We start from the raw sequence: 15,560 nt of genomic DNA, 5'->3' as shown, positions 1-15,560 counted from the left end.
TCCTTGCGTCAACCTAATATGTTGGTGATCGATGTTCATTTTTTCCTGTTAACTGTCCAAGTATGAGAATCTTACTTGTCATCTTTGTTTTCAGCTATGTGATTGTGGTAGAGCATGATCCTTGTGTGCTTGATTATTTGTCGGACTTCATATGCTGCCTATATGGGAGACCTGGTAAATATGGGGCTGTTACTCTTCCATTCTCTGTCAGACAAGGAATTAATATTTTCCTTGCTGGATTTGTGCCAAATGAAAATTTTACATTTAGAGGTGAATCTCTAACATTTGATGTAAGTCCTATTTTATTTCTGCTAACATGTCGTACTAGTATTTGGGCAACTGAGATGTCAATAACCGTATAATCTACTTCTCTCAGGTTGCTGAAACTCCACAAGAAAGTGCCGAGGAAAGTGAAACATGTGCAAGACATAAGTATCCAAGCATGACTAAGACTAATGGAAACTTCAGGCTCAAGGTTGAAGAGGGTGAATTCACTGATTCTCAAATTATTGTACTGCTTGGAGAAAATGGGACGGGAAAGTCAACCTTCCTACAGATGCTGGTACATTGTTGCGTCGTTTGTTCACTTGTAATGAACATGTTAATTTTGTTTATTATGCTGAAAATGTAGTCCTTTCAAATGTTAGGCTGGCTTGATGAAGCCTGATTCAGTAGAAGGCTCAGATTCGGAAATTCCAGACTTCAAATTCTCTTACAAGCCACCAAAAATGCGTACTAAATTTGAGTGTAACGAGAGAAGTGTGTTGCATACAAACATTCCTGATTCATATATGGATCCTCAGTTTGTATCCAATGTGATGAAACCACTATTGATTGAAAAATTGATGGATAAAAAGATGGTGAATCTTTCTTGTGGGGAATTACAGAGGGTTGGCCTTACTCTTTGTCTTGGAAAGGTGAGGTCCCTAGTGAATAATTTGTGTGTTTTTTTGGTGTTTTGCTTGTCATTTTACACTTATTTTCTTTTGGCATGGCTGCAGCCAGCTGATTTATACTTGATAGACGAGCCAAGTGCATTTCTTGACTCAGAGCAGCGTATTGTTGCTTCAAAAGTCATAAAGAGATTCATACGTCAAGCGAAGAAGCCTGCATTTGTTGTGGAGCATGATTTCATCATGGCAACATACCTTGCTGATAGAGTGATTGTGTACGAGGGAGAGCCATCGATTGATTGTGTTGCAACTTCACCTCAATCCCTTTTGACTGGAATGAACCTCTTCTTATCTGTAAGCCATATCACATCCATTTTTACTGACGTTCTTCCATGATGGCATGGTTAACCAGTAACCCATTTTTCCGATATGTAGCACCTGGATATCACATGCCGAAGGGACCCCACAAATTTCCGGCCTAGAATGAACAAACATGAGTCGGCTGAGGATCTGGAGCAGCAGTCCACTGGATATCACTATTATATGGATGACTAACTTGCGGCAATATGCTCCCTCTTGGCTCTATACATCCACCTTCTTCGTGGACCACATTCACATCCACATCCACATCCACTACATCGTCAACAACAGCTGTCATATCTTCATAAAAGTACACCATCTCCCACTCGTCTGAGGAAGAACCATTTATCGGAGGAGGGAGCAGAGAGGAAGACGACGAGGAAAAAAGGCCCGACCACGTGGACCAACTCATTGGAGTGGAGTGGAGTGGCAGAGTCAGATTAGAGGGGTTTGGGTTTAGAAGGATCGATGTGTTGGCGGTGCTTTTGTCTATAAACGTTTATTGCACACACTCAGGCCCAGAGGATCTTAAAAACCCCATCCAGGCCCTACCTCTTTTTTTCACTCTTGAATTGCGTGATACGTTTTCGTTTACTTTTGTTAGGATCCATTTATTTTTTTTCAACTTATTACTCTCTCCGTCCCACAAAAGATGTCACACTTTCCTTTTTAGTTTGTCCCACAAAAAATGTCACATTTTCCTTTTTGGAAAAAGTTCTCTCTCACATGAATATAAAAATTATATTTCTCTCTCCAACCAAACCTCCTAAAATACCGTGTCGTTCCACAAATGTGACATCTTTTGTGGGACGGAGGGAGTACTATTATATGGCAGCTCATGTTTATTACGCTATTATCGTTTTTTTTTCAATATTTCATTTTGACTTGGCAGATGGTGAACTAAACGTGACATGGCATAAACAAGATAGAGTTACCCAAAATTAAAATGAATAAATAAAAGGAGCTACGGTCACAGAAAAATCCAAATTACTAGTATATGACATACCCAACATTTGTTTCCTAACGATCACAGAACCACAACGACAGGCATTCTGATAAGTGATAATCACCGTTTAACAAGACAAGCACAATAATTCGTAGTAATTCAGTGTCCCATTAGTCACACAGTATTAATGTGTTATTGTACACAATGTAAACAGTTACAAAGTATTTATAGGATATGGACATTCTTCTATGCTCACTATTTAAGAGGCGGTCACTAATAATCTAGAGAAAACGCTCTTATCTAAATCATCTAAATCTTATCATGTAAATTAATAAGGGTTTCAAAAAATATGATGCACAATCGGGGGAAGACCAAGAATACTTTTTAAAAACGGCCCGTATAAGTTTTAGCTTTTGGACGGGAGCGTACCATTTGGTCCCAAAATTACAGCAGATGGGGAAGACGATGACGAGGATATGTTCATTGTTCTGTTGAACTCTTCTTTGTCTTCTGAATATGCCTTGTTTAAAACCTCTTCTATTTCCATTCGCCGTTTCTTCTTCAAAGGGCAATCATCAGGGACACCATTCCCCAACTTAGCTATCTCAGGGTAATCATCTCTGTCCATGATCTTATTTAGCACAGCTGAACAACGGGGGAAGAATCGTTTCCCGAGTTCCACTGCATACATACAGAATGATAAAATACACAAGTTTGCTAGTCAACACATAAAATCCAGTGTATCCTAGCTCAAAATGCAAACAGAAACACATTTGCTATTTATTCTATCAATGCATAATTATATTTACAACATCAAACTCCCTCTACTTGAAGAAACTTTGCTCACGACTTATTTACATGCCAAATGTAATTGTATGCTAAAGATTATTGCAGTACAGATATAGGTCTCTGCATTATCTAAATTTGAATTGTTTTCCAGTTAACATGATTAGTCAACCTAAAGTCTACCAAAAGAAAATAAGTAAGCAGCAATATACCAGTTTTGGACAGGGCTCTCAGCCTATCCAAATGTTCCTCTTTGATCTTAAAAGGTGCTTCATTCAAGTCAACCTCCGTCCTTGGAGAACCAGCAGTATTCGTTTTTATTCCATTTAAATGGAATTCAGATGTTTCATCAACTTGAGCAATATCCATGGCAACTTTAGCTTCCATGGGAAAAAGGAGGCTGGCCAATGCAACTGAAAGATCAACCATCAGTTTTAACTACCACCATCATAGTCGACAAGCTAATGAGAGATGCACAAACTATAAACACGCAATGTACAACTTCGAATTTACAAGACTTCTGAAAAACACAAAGCATCTCTTTGACTAATGAGTCTAATGACAACACAAACCCTATCAGCCAATATTGTCTACATACCAAGATATAAGCAATAGTCTCTTTGTTCTTAAAATAATGCAATGCAGGTACTAACCATGTAAATTTAGATTTCAATGGTTATAAATCTTGCTTTACATTGGGGAGAAAATAAGTGGATGCTACTTACTTACATTACATTCAGTCTGCAGTATTATAACACAGCATGGTCCGAAATGTGCTTCGGGTATACTCAGATATTAGGTTAGAAATGTAAGCAATTACAGTGCAGTCAAAAGCAATATTATTCTTCATTGCAGAATATTTTCACATATTTACCTGAATTAAGTTAAATAAAGAATCAGTTGGTTTGATTAACTAGTTTAATGAAACACCATATACCAATTTAGTTAGAAAGAGAAAATTCACACAATCTTCAGGCAACTATGTATCACAATTATAAATATACAATTCCAATTTAACTCCATGAGCAGTAGATGGATGCTACAAAAACGATCATCCCTATACTTAGAAGTTTACTTCCCTACTATCATTAAAAACAGGACTGTCAAACTCAGTCTGTTCATGTATCAAAATTCTTATTAGTAATTTTATCTATTATTCTTTTTAGTTTATCTTATCGGTTTACCTCTCTTCGTCTTTCCTCTCTTTCTATTTCGTCCCTTCACTTTCTCATCACCTTCTACTTCTCCAAACCCTACCAGTACAACTCAACCACTGCCAACCACTCAACCCCCAAACAAAAGTAGGAACTCTAACTCAAAAGGATGTATCCGAACTAATAGAGTTACCTCTGTTTTCAAGATAAAGTAACTTGTTGCGTAAATCATCACCAGCCATAGCAAGAGACATTGAAGCTTCTCCCAGTAATGAATCTCGTCTCTCAGCTTGGTCCAAGATCTCTATGCACAACCGATCCTTTGGAGTAGCTTTTCCCTCTTCCGTAGTTACATAATAATCAATAGCCTTTGTAAGCCTCTTAGAGATCTGAAGGGCTTTTCTGCCATCTGAAGTGAGATCAGATGGTCTAGCACCCTTAGTCAACAGAGATACAATTATTTTTGGGTCTTTTCTCATTGCAGCAACATGAAGCACGGTGTATCCCCTCGGATTTCGGAGATTTATGTCAGCAATTGCTAGGTCAAGGAGCTCTGCTGTGGTTTTTGAGTCGCAGTAAGCAACTGCATAATGCAACGCAAATGCATCATCTAGATCAGTGCGCTCTTCTTTAAGTAGCATCCGGACTAACTCAACATCATCAGAATCTAAAGCTCGGTGTATTCTCTTAACATGTTTATCTGGGACAATGTTGCTTACACGTGACTGTAATCCAAGTTCTGTCCGAGAGTCATTAATTCGTTTCACAAGGTGCTGAGGTAATGTTTTATCAAGAGTTATGATATCAAGATCTGACTTGACAATAATCTCAATGGACCTCCTAAGCAAACTTTCACACAATGGACCACACACATTTGCAACTGATAAAACCATCGATACATCATCTGCTGTAGCCTTGTCAATAATGTCCATCAGGTTACTCTGTAAGGAAGTTTAAGATTAAATAGATATGATACCAAGAGAGGGAAAAGAAATTCTAGATATTCATCCTGCATTGAACTTTAGAATAGCTAGCCTTGCTTTCTTGTTGTACATACTTATGTAACAATGCCTAAACAAGTTTAGTATAATGTAAAATTGTTTTTTGCCTTCAACTTTTAATACTTATTCTGTTTTTAAATCAATTTATTAGGGCAGTTCCAACTTCCAACTGCCAAAAATGTTCTTTATCAGACACTACTGGTTTAAACTAGAAGCCGTTATGCGTGCTCAAACTGAGATTGCACTCGTACTTTGCCACCTTATTTGATATTAACCTGACTTCCTGAAATCAAAATACTCCCTCATCTCACCGCCAAATGAAAATGTTTTATTTGCAAAAATAAACATGAATGAAGTAAATAGATCCGTGCTCAATATGGAATGAAGCTGCTTACTGATACGAGAGAGCATTGATTACATCAATATTCAGTCAATCAACAAGAGGAACACAAGAACAACCTGCAGCTAGTGGAGTATCAACCACTTCTAGTTTTAAACAAAATGAAAACACTTGTACGAGGCTCATTAATGCTAACTTGATTTGGTCAATTATTTCTAGACAAAACTGTTCTTATCCAGTACATAACATCCTGATAGATCAATTGCAAGCTTTATGCAATACAACCAATTTAACAATGAATTAACAATTAAAAAAAAAAAGATAAAATACCTGAAATCTGGTAACCAATTCATTGATCTGGAAGACAAATGAGGCATACATAACTTCCACCATGAACGCAACCGCAGGCCTACACGCCAAATGCGAGCACTCATCGTCAACACAAACACAAACATCCTTGGGTGAAACCCTAACTTTTCCACTATAGATGTAAGCAAGGACCGTCACCAGCGCCTCGTAGCCAACATCGCAATCCTTCAACACATCCTTCATCTCCAATTTCGCATCTCTTTTCAGATTCACAAACAAATTCTTAAAAAAAGAGCTCCTCGCCGACAATAAGCACCGGTGGATGGGAATCTCCCTACCGGAGGCGGAAACTAGCCGCGCGTCGGCGAAGAAATCGAAGTCCGGCGCCGACGCGTCGAATAGCATCGATTCGAGCGTGTCGGATAGGAGCTTGAGCGCGGCGACGTCCGGCGGAAATTGGTAGAGCGGCGGCGATGCATTGGAGACGCCGGCGCAGCACATGCTGATGCTGCCTCCGCTGAAGTCATTGGAGTCGGAGAAAACGGTTCGGCCGTCCATCTTGACCGAGTCGCTGCACAAAAAAACATGTATATCCGCAAAATTGCGGCGCTGATCTTCAGGGATAATTTCGCCGGGAACTCAATATTGAGCAACCGATTGCACCAATTGGATTGCACGCAAATGTATAAAACCTTTGATCCAGAGACGGGGGTTTTGGGTAGAGAGAGAAAACGTTTGGTCAGAAGAGAGAGAGTGGCATGACCATAATTTCTGAAGGTGACGTGATAATATTTTGCAATGAAATGTGGTAAGTAAGCTTCTGACGTTAAGAGATTACATCAGTTTTGCTGACTTTTCCAGTTAACATCTTTTATTTAAGTGTGAACCTTTAAAAATAGTATGGATAGTCCCTAAATTTATAAATAAATTGGTGTATGGTATTTTTTATTTTTTTATTGAAAATGTCCTTAAGACATAAAAAATATTTGTACACTTCATAAAATTAAATTATGTGAGTACTTGGACAAAATTTCCTTTATCTCTTTATAATATTAGATATAATATTTTTTTATAATTTGGGTACCCGAAATGATATCTTTCACTTCACTTTTTTCAATTAATTTATGTCAAATCTCCTTTCTCTCTTTTTTATTTAAAATTCTAGAAAGTAAAACATTAAAATAAAAAATACTATATGAAATTCTTAAATGTATTAGTTATAAAAATTTAAATTATAAATTTAATTATTAAAACAAATTAGCTAAATTTAACTTTGATTGTGGTTCAGTTATTTATTTAATATTAAAAATTATAAAATTAATTATTTAAATAATTTGTTACTAAGTGAGATAGTTAAAAGTAAAATATATACTAGACTAATTATAAAAAATAATCATATATAAATAATAAAGAATGTAAAACAAAAGTGATAAAGATTGGAGATAGTATCATAGCCAATACTCAGATACCCCAATATTATGAAAGTCCAAAAATATTATCTATGCCTTTGGAAGCATTTTTCGGTTGAAAATAGATCAAATAGTTGAAAAAAGTTAACATTTATGCATTTTTAAAAAAAATTCACATAAAATATTTCTGGTATCAAAATATGTGACCACAACACATCTATCAAAAAAAGCGTCACATGTTGTACGTAGTTTCGTACCATAGGCCAATTTTCAGCATCAAATTAATAATATGAGCCCAAATTAAATTACAATTTAAAGTTATGATGTTCTGGAAATAAGTTGAAATTGAGGCCATAAACTAGTGGGAGTAAAACATTATATGGACTATGGAGTAATAGAATCCACCATCCATGCTTTCTCTATCCGTGTGCGATACACAATTTTTGTATATGTAAATTATGTAGTGTCCAACAATTCCAATACACAATGAGTCCAAAAATTTTGTATGGGTTGAATAATTCAAATTTCAATCGCTTCGTCATATGCAAACAGTAGGAGTGTCCAAAATTTCCAATACACAATGAGTCCAAACATTTGAATCACTTCTTCATATGCAAACAGTAGAAATGTCCAAAAATTCCAATACACAATGAAAAATTAAATTTGAATTACTTCTTCGTATGCATGAGTCCAAAAAATAGTGCATTCGAGTGCGATACACAATTTGTTGTGTGTTTTATTACTTAAATATATAAATTATTTTGTTAGTGATTTTTAACACAAATATAACTATCATATTTTACGTTATTATGTTTAAAAAATCATTAGAGTAATTAAATTAGTTCTATGAAAACTAAAACTACTGTGGATCTATGGCTAGTTTCTTGGACCTTTTGAAATTGCACTGGTTCTTACTCGAGATCTCAACAAACTTTGTTTACTTTTCAGTTTAAGCTGGCCAAAAGATTGGCAAGAATTATTACAGGAACAAGATAGGTAAAATACTGGCACATGATCAAAGTTGGGAATACTTTGCAAACATCATCGACCTTGAAGAGTAGTGAGAGTAAGGTCATTCATTGAATATCTAACTTGGTTTGCTAGTTCTGTCAAACCAGTGGCGGAGGCATGCCACTTCTCTGCCAAGATTGGCTGCTTCGGAGCTGGAAGATGCACGATTTCTCGGCTGAGCATCGACACAACTGTTTGAGCAATAGGCCTATCTTTGGGAGAATCTTGGACACACAATAACCCAATCTGAATGCATCTCACCATATCTTCTTCCAACTCTGGACTTGCTATGCTTTCATCACCAAAACTATAGCCATTGTTTTCACTCCACATTTTCCATGCCTGAAATATTTTATCAAATATTCATCCTTATGGACAAAAAATGGAGATTTATGATGGTGATTGATTGCTTACACATCCTAAGAGGCTCAAAGACCATTCATGATTGTAATAGTCCGAGTTCCGTTTCCCTTTTACTATCTCTAACATAAGGACTCCCAGGCTGTAGACATCCGATTTTTCGGAGAATCTGCCTTCCATTGCATATTCTGGTGCCATATATCTCCTGCACAATCATCATTAGACTACCATATTTTCCTAGAGGTTTGATTCTAAATTTCTAATTACTCACAATGTTCCTACGACTTTTTCTGTGTCGTGGTGGTTTTGGTTGCCTCCGAATATTCGTGCCATACCAAAATCTGAGATTTTTGGGTTCCAGTCTGCATCAAGAAGCACGTTGCTCGGCTTGAGGTCGCGATGAATTATCCTGAGTCGAGAATCCCTGTGAAGATACACAAGGCCTCGCGCAACGCCCTCAATAATACTGAAACGCTTCTTCCAATCTAGGGCCTTTCGCAAAGGATGTTTAGAATCTGCCATACAACACAAATAACACAATATTGATCATTGCTTCATATACTAACTGTTAATAAGAAGAACAGGAAACCAACCCAAGAGACAAAAGTCCAAGCTTCTATTTGGCATGTATTCATAAATCAGAATCTTCTCTTGTTTCTCCATACATGCTCCCAGCAATCTGACTAGATTCCTATGCTGGAGCTTCAACATCAGCTTGACTTCGTTGATGAATTCTTGATATCCTTGTCCAGATTCCGTTGACAGTCTCTTGACAGCGATTTCTTTTCCATCTGGCAGAATTCCCTGAGACCACTCTCACTCTCATCTCTTGCAATTTGAGTACTACAAGAATCTGAAAATGCCTAGATTGTAGTAGTACCTTGTAAACAGGACCAAAACCGCCCCTCCCGAGAAGATTGCTCTCACGGAACTGATCGGTTGCAGTTGCCAGCATCTCAAAAGTGAACTGTGGCAGCTCCCCGGTGTTAACCTTATCGGACTCTGATTCAAACACCATGGCACTCCAAACTGATGAAGATATCTGCCCTGCTTCTCACAAAACAACATAAGACTGATGCTCATACACATACTAGTGTCTCATAATATAATCTTCTTACCTTTTCTCTTGCTCTTCACAATCCACCACCAAGCAACCAAGATGAAAATTAAAGCTGCAACTACTGGAATGATGATGTAAAGCTTCTTATCTCTGTTGTGGTCTAAATAAAACAACATTACTCACAAGTCACATCTTTATGTAAGGCTTTATATTTTAGAAACTGAAGGGAGAAAGGTAAAAGTACCCAAGTCTGAAGCGGAGAGACGAATAAAGAGATCGACGCCAACACCATTGAATTTTTCAACATCGATCAGAACATCAGTCCAGATCATACAACCAATGTTGGACTCATGAGCATAAGCCAGACACGAACAATTCGCCAAGCATCTCCTTCGACACTCGCCCTCCCCTGCAGCTGGAAACGGCTCAGCAAAATCCGGAACCTTCATAAACCGCATCTTCCAGAATCCATTTCCATCACAATGCAACTGATTCTTCCTGGAGCAGCCGCTGCTCCAGTTCCCTCTACTCCATTCTTCTCTACTCGCTGGCTCGAACCCTCTCATACAAGAGCAAACCGGAGAGCCAGTGGCGTCGCAGCTCCCAAACGGCCCACACTTGCCATACACATCACACGCCTTCTCCGGAGCCGACCACACCTTCCCCCAGCTCTTGCTCTGATCATCCCAAATCATCCGCGCAATGCTTCCATTAGCATTCAACGTTGACATCATCAACGCCTTCTGCTGAGGAATCACATAAACCAAGTTTCCAGCGCTGTCGTTGCTCAAAGTGCTGAATCCGGGCACATAGTAGCGGAACATGTCTTGTATCCCTAGATATATCAGTCCGTTCCATGGCCCGCTCCGCCACACCGGCCGCCTTCCCTCCCACACGAACTGCTGAAGGATTCTCCACCTGTTGATCCCGAATGAAAAGTTTCCGACTCCAGGGTCGGAGGCGCTCCTCCACGACGTCACTGTAACTCTGTTTTCTGCATTGACGCTGTCTATAATCTTCATGGTTGGGAGCAGGACGTTCGAGGGCCGCGAGAACGACTCCCATATCGTGGCACCGGTTGCAGTGTCTGTTATGATCAGGTTGCCGGTGTCCACGATCCGGAGAGTGGTGTTGGCGGGAGAGGATGTGGTGGCGTTGGTGGACCAGATGGTTTGGTTGTTGGCGTCGATGAGTATAAGGTTGCCGTCTTTGGAGATGGTGGCGGCGCCGGAGGAGTCAGGGAGGGGGTGGTCTCGGTTGGCAATCCATGCGATGGTTGTAGGGGAGACGGTGTAGAAGACCGCGGCATAGCGGTTGGTGGTGCCGGCTGGGCTGAAGAATCCGAATTTGAAGACGTTCCGTGGAGAGGTTATGGTGTCCGGGTGTTTGAGGAGGATGTTGGATGTGATTCTGTCTGTTTCTAAGCTCAATGATGGACAAGAATACAGGTAAGTGATGATCAAAATCAAGTGATACATGAAATATTCAGCCATTTCTTTTGTGTTGTCTTGAATTACGTCTTATTTAATCTCACACCATAAATTACATGTCAAATGTAATCTGAATATGAATTAGTATATACGTGTAATTAAGCCATGAGTAACAGTCTAACAGACACTTCTTAGTTGTTAATTAATCAAAAATTTGGAATACTATTAATGAGCACGGCGTTTACTTCTCCATGCTGTCACATCATATAGGTTTCTTCTTACTTCTTTCTGCTAATATTGTAAACATTTTCTTCTTTCCTTCTGTGACCTCATATTTATTTGTCTATTAGAGCCTTGTCAAATAAATGAATGCTCTGATTTTGATGTACAATAACAACACTAACTGTATTGACAAGTCTTCAGATGCCATTCAAATTTGCTTTTGCTAAGTCTCGTACTAAAATACAAAATAAAACTTGATTGGCCTGACATCTAATGTCAATAGAAAATTGGTGAGTGGAACACTTGCTTGAATAAAATGAAGTCAGTCAATTCCGTCTCCATCAGACATTGAAAAACATTTAGTTGATCTTTTGCACCATTGATGAATTTGAAAGAATGAGGATGATGAACTATCATGTCATCTTCTTCAGTGTTGTTGCCATCCTCCTACACCCGATATATTGCAAGGGGCAATCCGATCCATGCCAGACTTCTGGCAGGTTCAATTTCTTAGTCACATTGCATAGCGTTACAAGTTACTTACAACATAATTTAATATCCTACTTGTCTGTGTGTGTGTGTGTGTTATGGATCAGATGCGGGGAGTTTGGTGTCTGCGACTCACGAGGCTCACCAGTGTGTACTTGTCCGAGAGGATTCCAGCCCCGTGATGCTGGAAACGAGAGCAGTGGCTGCACGAGGAGGGCCGCCTTGGATTGTGAAGGGGGGAAGGCTGATGGATTTTTGACTCTTCAGATATTGACTTTGTCGAGCCAATCAGACCTGTGGCTGGGCTCGCAGGCCGACTGCGAGCTCCGTTGCCTCACCAACTGCTCATGCCTCGCCTATGGCTTCTACGGCCTGGCTGGCTGCAGGTTCTATACACACCCGTTGATCGACCTTGTCAAATTCTCAAGCGGCTCCAATGTCAATATTCGCGTTTCTAAATCTGTGCTAGGTAATGTGCAGAAGCTGGTTGATTACTGGACTAACTTTATATATCCTGTTTACTTTCTGATTGTTTTCCTTAATTTTAGAGAGCAAACAGGACTCCAAGAAGATCATAGCAATAATCGTTGTTGTTGTTGGATTTGTTGTCATATGCATTTGCACATATTTTTGTTGGAAATGGATGAACAAGGGAAGAGGTAATTTGTTATGTAATTAGCATCTTGATTTTGTATATATTGTTTATTTTGTTATATTAAAACTTGGTTGAGTGTGAGTTCATAGGAAAAAGGGAAAGCATTCAACTTGGAGCAATTAATAGGAGTGTTGAAGATGAATTAAGTGAGGGTAATCTTGAAGAGTTATCTTTGTTTAAGATGGAGATGCTAGCAAATGCCACCAGCAGTTTTTCCGAAGCTAACAAGCTAGGGAGGGGTGGTTTTGGGCCGGTTTATAAGGTAGCCTCACATACTGACGCCTTATTTGTTCTCCATATATTCTTGTCTCGTTGATGATGACATGCTCTAGGGTGAGATGGCGGATGGTACAAAAATCGCGGTGAAGATGCTGTCACAGGCATCTCGACAGGGGATGAAAGAGTTTGTGAATGAAGTGGTGCTCATCTCCAAACTTCAGCACAGAAATCTTGTTAGGCTACTTGGGTGCTGTGTGGAGAGCAATCATACAATGTTGGTGTATGAATACATGCCTAATAAGAGTTTGGACTTTTTCCTATTTGGTCAGTTCTTCTTTTTATATATACTATGGTGTATTCATTAGCTGCTGACACTACAATAATAATAGTGTGGATTTATGTCCAGATTCATCCCAAGAGATCCTTGATTGGAGTAAGCGTTTCAACATCATATGTGGTGTATCTCGAGGCATGCTCTATCTTCACAGAGATTCGAGACTGAAGATAATCCATCGAGACCTCAAGCCCAGCAACATATTGTTGGATGATGATTGGAACCCCAAGATATCAGACTTTGGCATGGCAAGAATATTAGGAAGCACACAAGATCATGTCCAGACTGTAAGAGTGGTAGGAACATAGTAAGTGGTGTGTTATTTATCTTGGCACAACATTTTGTCTGAATTATATATTTATATAGCTTGGTGATTAAAAATCCATCTTGGTTTGCTTGCAGCGGATACATGGCTCCTGAGTACGCATTAGAGGGACGATTCTCAGAGAAATCAGATGTTTTCAGCTTTGGAGTGGTGCTGTTGGAGATTGCTACAGGTGCACGGAACATAAGCTTCGAAGAAGAAGGCTCCCTCAGCCTCCTGGGACATGTTAGTCGAACTATAACTGAAAACAGTCAATTAAATGGATTTGAGAGTTGCACCATTTGTAACCATGATATTGACAATTGATCAGGTGTGGAAGTTGTGGAAAGTGGGCAGCATTGAGAGTTTGGTAGATAGGAGAGTGTGGGGTGTGAGAGAGAAGGTGGAGGCGATGAGGTGCATCCATATCGGTTTGTTGTGCGTTCAAGAGCTTCCTGAAGATAGGCCATCTACTTCGGCTGTGGAGTCGATGCTAAGCACTGAGATTGTAAAGCTTCCCGAGCCAAAGCAACCCGCATTTGTTGTCAAGTCGAGCTTTTCTGAGACGGGAACGGCTTCTTCCCAGCACAACCGTCACCCTGATTTGTCTCGCAATACTGTCTCTCTAACCGTAGTTGTCGGACGTTGATTCTATACATTATTTACTGTATATTACAACGATTTAGCACATATACACATTATTTATGATTTATTGCAGCAGCAGATCACAACACATTTGTAAAACTGTTGTCTCTCTTGTTTTATTAAGGGCCTTTTATCACTGAGCTATTCAAATAACCTTATTACTACTGAAGGTTGATTTTAATATAGTATTGAAAAGAAAAAAAAAGGAAGAGATTTGTGGGGGTCAAAAAAGTAATTTAAAATAGAGGCAATAATGAGCGTGGGTTGCGGGGGGTTGACGGAAAGTAACAGAAAATTGATGAAAACAGAATAAGAAGGAAATTGGAGAAAGTTGAGGCGGTTGACGCCCCCACCACCATGTAGAGGAACAAACCCAAAGGGAAGAGGATATTCGTGGTAGAATTCTTCGTTTCTCTATATTTTCAAGCATAGCTTTTATATTTTTCGTAAATGGTCATATGCAAAATCATTCGGAACATCAACTTTTGGATACGGTCTATGTGAATGTGTGTTAACTAGAGACCTGTCAAAGATAATCAATTAGTTACCAGACCCAAATTAAATGATAAGGCAATCTCAACATTCAATTCCATGAAGTTCTATTTTATGATCTCATCTCTCATTTCACAAATGCATGATGCATTGTTTAAATAAGACATAACATATACAGGTGTAAATTACTTAAATGAGTGACTAAATACTTATCTATCATTGCTGAATATAATCAGTTAATCCAAATCACATTTATCTAATGAATTCCCTCTTGCTTTTTGTAGGATCTTCACTTCTGCAGCTACCAGGAAAAGGTCGCGCACATGCATGTCAATAATGGCAATGTGCACCACTATTTTCTAAGGTACATACTATGTAACTGACTAGTTACTTATAAATTTATACTCCTACTTGTCATTTAATTGTGTTCCTTAAATTATCGTGTTTTGATGTATGTGCATTGTGACAATTTGTAAAGAAATCATACAACTTAACTTGCACCAAACATTATTATTGATTCAGATATTCTATCAATTTGATTTGGAGAAGGGATGGGTGCTCAATAGGGCTGAAAATTTAATCCGCGGGATTCGGGTATTTCCGACCCAGTCCCAATACCCGACGGGTTTTGGGTACCCGAAACCCGAAATTATGGGTTCGGGTACGGGTTTGGGTAGTTAATGTTAGGATTCTTCGGGTTTAGGGTACCCGAAACCTGTATTAGAATACCCGACTAATACCCGATTAAACCCGATTAATTATGTATTTGTGATAAATATTTTGGGTTATAAAGTTCTTAGTTTACTATTTGGATTATGTTTGGTTGCTTTGACATTATTTAGATTATATGTTTGGTTGCTTTGACATTTCATTGTTCTATTATCTCGACTTTAATACTTCTTTACATTCGTGTTCGGTTCATGTTGCATTATTTATTTTCTTACTTGTTATCTTTTGAAAATATATAGTTTATTAGTTATGTTTTTTCCATTTTATTTACATGTTCAGTTAATATCTTAAAAAAATAATCTCTTTTATGTTTCAATTTATACCAAAAAAAAAATTATTTTAAAATTAATTGTCTATTTGTCTAATGTCTATTTTATATAATATAAGAGTAGAATTATAGTCAATAAATAGT

General features: G+C 38.5%; 4 protein-coding genes across 5 annotated transcripts; 2 read left to right on the top strand and 2 right to left on the bottom strand.

Moving 5' to 3' along the window:
- Positions 1-200: 200 nt before the first annotated feature.
- On the top strand, positions 201-1,852 carry LOC125197169 (ABC transporter E family member 2-like). Its single transcript, XM_048095879.1, has 5 exons — positions 201-270; positions 377-562; positions 648-917; positions 1,002-1,247; positions 1,329-1,852. The coding sequence occupies exons 1-5, from the start codon at positions 250-252 to the stop codon at positions 1,446-1,448; spliced, it is 843 nt and encodes a 280-aa protein (XP_047951836.1). The 5' UTR covers positions 201-249; the 3' UTR covers positions 1,449-1,852.
- A 492-nt stretch (positions 1,853-2,344) lies between these two features.
- LOC125196546 (BTB/POZ domain and ankyrin repeat-containing protein NPR1-like) lies at positions 2,345-6,571 on the bottom strand. Its single transcript, XM_048095109.1, has 4 exons — positions 5,811-6,571; positions 4,333-5,080; positions 3,198-3,398; positions 2,345-2,880 (listed from the first exon to the last, which is right to left on the bottom strand). Exons 1-4 carry the CDS (start codon positions 6,345-6,347, stop codon positions 2,606-2,608), a joined length of 1,761 nt encoding a protein of 586 aa, XP_047951066.1. The 5' UTR covers positions 6,348-6,571; the 3' UTR covers positions 2,345-2,605.
- A 1,538-nt stretch (positions 6,572-8,109) lies between these two features.
- On the bottom strand, positions 8,110-11,235 carry LOC125196289 (G-type lectin S-receptor-like serine/threonine-protein kinase At1g11300). Of its 2 annotated transcripts, none has more exons than XM_048094742.1 (7): positions 9,874-11,235; positions 9,688-9,789; positions 9,450-9,619; positions 9,163-9,373; positions 8,841-9,084; positions 8,624-8,774; positions 8,110-8,551 (listed from the first exon to the last, which is right to left on the bottom strand). In XM_048094742.1, exons 1-7 carry the CDS (start codon positions 11,120-11,122, stop codon positions 8,240-8,242), a joined length of 2,439 nt encoding a protein of 812 aa, XP_047950699.1. In that variant the 5' UTR covers positions 11,123-11,235; the 3' UTR covers positions 8,110-8,239. The 2 variants fall into 2 exon arrangements, with proteins under 2 accessions (XP_047950699.1, XP_047950700.1); XM_048094743.1 differs by having other exon boundaries at positions 9,450-9,616; positions 9,874-11,233.
- Positions 11,236-11,583: 348 nt separating this feature from the next.
- LOC125196290 (G-type lectin S-receptor-like serine/threonine-protein kinase At1g11300) lies at positions 11,584-14,063 on the top strand. The gene is made up of 8 exons (XM_048094744.1): positions 11,584-11,781; positions 11,878-12,239; positions 12,319-12,429; positions 12,515-12,687; positions 12,758-12,968; positions 13,051-13,285; positions 13,381-13,528; positions 13,614-14,063. The coding sequence occupies exons 1-8, from the start codon at positions 11,678-11,680 to the stop codon at positions 13,929-13,931; spliced, it is 1,662 nt and encodes a 553-aa protein (XP_047950701.1). The 5' UTR covers positions 11,584-11,677; the 3' UTR covers positions 13,932-14,063.
- Positions 14,064-15,560: the final 1,497 nt, after the last annotated feature.

This window comes from Salvia hispanica, chromosome 6, assembly GCF_023119035.1.
Source record: "Salvia hispanica cultivar TCC Black 2014 chromosome 6, UniMelb_Shisp_WGS_1.0, whole genome shotgun sequence".
In the NCBI taxonomy this organism is placed as follows: Eukaryota; Viridiplantae; Streptophyta; class Magnoliopsida; order Lamiales; family Lamiaceae; genus Salvia; species Salvia hispanica.
This window is presented reverse-complemented; position numbering and strand designations above follow the sequence as displayed.